The following is a 4,061-nucleotide window of genomic DNA, read 5'->3' as shown; positions in this document are numbered from 1 at the left end:
AAGGTTTTCTCTAACTTTCAAGCCTTTAAAAGCCATGAAAGGCCAGATCGTGGCGGATTTTAGTGTGGATCATGCCATGGTCGAATCATCCCTGAATGTGGTCAACACCATACCATGGCGTCTATATTTCGACGGATCGAGTCACAAAGACGGAATGGGAGTTAGTGTTTTGATATTATACCCTCATATAGGTCTGATAAAGTTTAAGTACCTGATCAATGATAAGTGTTCCAACAACGAAGCCGAATACGAGGCCTTAATAGTCGACCTTCAGCTTTTGAAAGAGTTGGGAGCCAGTTGAATCAAAGTGAGGGGAGACTCGGAGTTGATAATAAAGCAAGTCACACGTGAATATAACTGCATCAAGGGGAGTCTGCTGAAATATTTTGTGACTGCAACGCGGTTACTAGAACACTTCGAAGTCGCGAACATAAGACATATGCCCAGAAGTGAGAACCAAGAGGCCAACGAGCTGGCCCAAGTCGCTTCGGGGTATAAGATGTCTAAGTCGAAGTTACAAGATATGATCGAGGTTCGAGAAAATATGGTGTCAAGCATGCCCCCAACAGAAGACGTCCTTGACAAGAACGTTAGTCGTAGTGGGGAGACCAATGAAGAGTGTCAAGAAACCTGTGGAGTCGAAGAGGCATGGGAACATGAAGTTTTTTCTATCAATAGTTCATTACCGACAGATTGGAGAAAGCCAATCATCGACTACTTGGAGAATCCAGTCGGAAGTACTGTCAGAAAAACCAAATATAGGGCTTTGAGCTATGTGTGGCCAGGCAACGAATTTCTAAAGAAGACACCAGAAGGGTTACTACTCAAATGCCTGGGAGATACCGAAGCGTATTTAGCCATTTACAAAGTACACAGTGGGGCCTGTGGCGCCCACCAGGCAGGCCATAAGATGAAATGGTTGATGTTCCGACAAGGGGTTTACTGGCCCAACATGTTGAAAGATTGCATCGAGTTTGCTAAAGGATGTCAGGAATGTCAATGGAACACGGTATCCAACATATGCCGGCAAGTGAGTTGCATGCTATTATCAAACCATGGCCTTTTAGGAGAGGGGCTTTTGATATCATTGGAGAAATTCGACCGGCTTCGTAGAAGCAACAAAAGTTTATCCTAATCGGGATAGACTACTTCACCAAATGGATTGAAGTTATCCCTCTGGTAAAGGTGGACCAAGAGGCAGTGATCGAGTTCATTCAAAGACATATCGTGTATAGGTTTGGTATCCTAGAGACCATTATGACGAATCAAGGGTCAGTATTCGTGGGACAAAAGATGCAGGAATTTGCCGACGAGACAGGTTTCAGACTGGTTACCTCTACACCCTACTATGCACAAGCAAATGGCCAAGTAGAAGCAGCCAACAAAGTAATAATAAGTCTGATTAAGAAGCACGTTTGTAAAAATCCAAAGAATTATCACAAGACTTTGGACCAAATTCTATGGGCATGTCGAACGTCCCCCAAAGAGGCGACGTATTCGACGCCATTTCGACTAACATTTGTTCACGACACCATATTGCTGGCGAAGATATGCTTACAGTCTGTCATAATTCAGCATCAGAATGATCTTCAGTCAGAGCAATACTGGAACATGATGTTCGACGAGTTGGCTGATTTAGACGAAGAAAGGTTGGCTGCGGTCGAGATGTTGATCCGGAAAAAGGAATGCGTAGCCAAGGTATACAATAGAAAAATAAAGGGAAAAACCTTTGTTGAGAATGATTACGTTCGGAAAGTAATTTTGCCTATGGATCATCGAGATCGAACCCTAGGTAAGTGGTCACCAAAGTGGGAAGGACCATTTCGAGTAACTCGGACATACAGTAACAATGCGTATGAAATCGAAGAAGTTGGTGGGGATCAAAGGGTATTAAGACTAAATGGAAAATATTTGAAGAAATATAAACCTATGCTACAGAAAATACAAATCTAAACATAAGTTTCATTGATTTTTGAGAAATTATCCCAGGAGGACATTACAAATATGGTCGACAGACCTACAAAAAATTGAAGAAAGATTTAAATGGGGAACCTAGACACTTGATATCGGCTTCAATTTTGAGGGCTCTCTCCCCATGAGATATTCCCCTCATGACCTTACTGTCGATTGCCTCCTGCTCAGGGATACCTTCAACCATCTCTAGAGAAGCCTTCTGCGCTTCTACTTCGGCAATCTTCTTGTGAAGCCCCACGATTTGAGCTTGGTAATCAGAGATTTGCTGATCGAAGACTTCCCACTGATGGAGGTGTTCTTCTTTCTTTTGTTCGAACTTATCAAGCTCCCGTTCACAAGCCTCACTTTAATCCCATTCGATCTTCGCCTTGTTAAGTTTCATGTTTATTTGGAAGTCAACATTTTGTCAGAGGTTCAAGTCCTTGGTAAACTGAGTAAAGAAATCTCGAACTCGATAAATTCTTCACCATTGAGGCTGGAAGGTCACGAAGGGCCAGAGAGTCGAGAAATTTGAAGATGTCACAAGCGACCTCCCCATGTTTTCAAAGAGCATCTAGAAATCCATCTTCACAGAGTGACGCCTTCAGCTGCTGAAGGATGAAGACAACCTCGGCATGGAACCCTGACGAATCACCGACAATAGTTGATGGAGGTGGTGCATCAGTCGACAACCGACGAATTTGTTGCAGTTTTCTTAGGGCCTCTACAGGACTCCGGTGTTTGATTATACTTATTTCGTCCGGAGTCGGAAGGTGGGTCGACGCATTTTCATTAGCCACGTTCGCGTCTGGAGGTGGCAGAGAGGCAGGAGGTTGAAAGGTCGCATATGAATCATGTTGAAACTCAACTTGTTGTTGTGAGCTTAAGGCAACATCAGTGGAGGGATGTTCAATCGAATCCCTGACTTCGGCTTCGACCTCAATCGGGGAGCCCACTGGTCCCTAAAAAGATACAAGTGTTAGATCATAAAGCAAAAAGAAACCCATGTATGGGGAGAGAAGTGTGAGCAAGTACCTGGAGATTGATAGGAGGTAAAGCAGTAGGAGTTCTTTCTGAATCCCGGGGGGTTAGAACCTTTTCGACGTCTTTTTAGATTGTCGGGGAAGCCTTAGGAACCACCTTGGTCGGAGTTTTTTGGGTCGAAGCCTTCTTCCGCCGCGTAGGAGTGGATGGAGTCTTGGGTGGAGCTTTCGACGGAGAGAAAATATGGGAGTGTGCATTCCCTTCTAAGTCTTCATCGTCCACCGCAGGTGCCTCTTCAAACACCTAAATATGGAGACATATAAAGAGGTGGTTAAAAAAAGTCTTAGCAGAAAACTGGTTCACAAGAAAAATGGGTCATACCGGTGGAGGAGGGGTCGAAGGCACCCGTTGCTTTTTCAGAGGTTTTGCCAAAGGCGGTTCAGCAACCCTCTTTCGATCCTAATAGCAAAAACCGTCAGATTGGAAGAACACCAAATAAATAAAATTAACTCAGTGTATAGGTACCTTTTTAGGGGCTTCATCGATAATAGGCTTTTGGATTTTTGGGTCGGGAGTAATGACGGATGGAGGCGGAGGCTGTATGTCACCGGCGAGGGTGGAGAGTGCATCGACCATGTTCTGAAGGAACTGGTCGCTGAAAAAGGTGCAGTTATAGTAAGAGTTCCACCAGTTATCAAACTCAGTGGTTGTCTGGAAAGACTGTTGAAATCGAAAAACTGGAAGTTCATAGCTGTTGTTGGATCGACAGAAACGAAGACAGGCCATGTGGTCATCTGCTGATAACGGTCGACCACAGCAAACGATGTCGGTATCCTGAGATACCAGGGACCTTGGGACCATCTCGTAGGCCAAGTTGACGAGCCACAAGATTCGGTTGGTGGATCATGAAGCCGAATCCCTTCGACCCTGGTTCAATCCTGTAGGAAAACAAGGTTGGAGTTAAAAAAGCCATCCATATAGCGTTCGACTGTGCTGCATTTTAATGGGAGCTACCAGGAAAGGGATCCTTGAACCATTTAGGGCCAAAATTCCTGTCAGCAAACGACATCATGCATGGAGCTAACTTGTCCTCTTCAATTAACATGTTCATATATTTCATGAAT

General features: G+C 44.4%; 2 protein-coding genes across 2 annotated transcripts; both read left to right on the top strand.

Annotated features, from left to right (window-relative positions):
• The first annotated feature begins 439 nt into the window (after positions 1 to 439).
• Positions 440 to 1,135, top strand: LOC127080459 (uncharacterized). The gene has a single exon (XM_051020778.1). It carries the CDS (start codon positions 440 to 442, stop codon positions 1,133 to 1,135), a length of 696 nt encoding a protein of 231 aa, XP_050876735.1.
• Positions 1,136 to 1,257: 122 nt separating this feature from the next.
• Positions 1,258 to 1,953, top strand: LOC127080458 (uncharacterized). Its single transcript, XM_051020777.1, has one exon. The coding sequence runs from the start codon at positions 1,258 to 1,260 to the stop codon at positions 1,951 to 1,953; it is 696 nt and encodes a 231-aa protein (XP_050876734.1).
• Positions 1,954 to 4,061: the final 2,108 nt, after the last annotated feature.

Source organism: Lathyrus oleraceus, chromosome 5 (genome assembly GCF_024323335.1).
Source record: "Lathyrus oleraceus cultivar Zhongwan6 chromosome 5, CAAS_Psat_ZW6_1.0, whole genome shotgun sequence".
Lineage (NCBI taxonomy): Eukaryota > Viridiplantae > Streptophyta > Magnoliopsida > Fabales > Fabaceae > Lathyrus > Lathyrus oleraceus.
This window is presented reverse-complemented; position numbering and strand designations above follow the sequence as displayed.

Coding starts and splice junctions, on each gene's coding strand:
- LOC127080458 (XM_051020777.1), top strand. CDS start 1,258: ATGACGAATCAAGGGTCAGTATTCGTGGGACAAAAGATGCAGGAATTT.
- LOC127080459 (XM_051020778.1), top strand. CDS start 440: ATGCCCAGAAGTGAGAACCAAGAGGCCAACGAGCTGGCCCAAGTCGCT.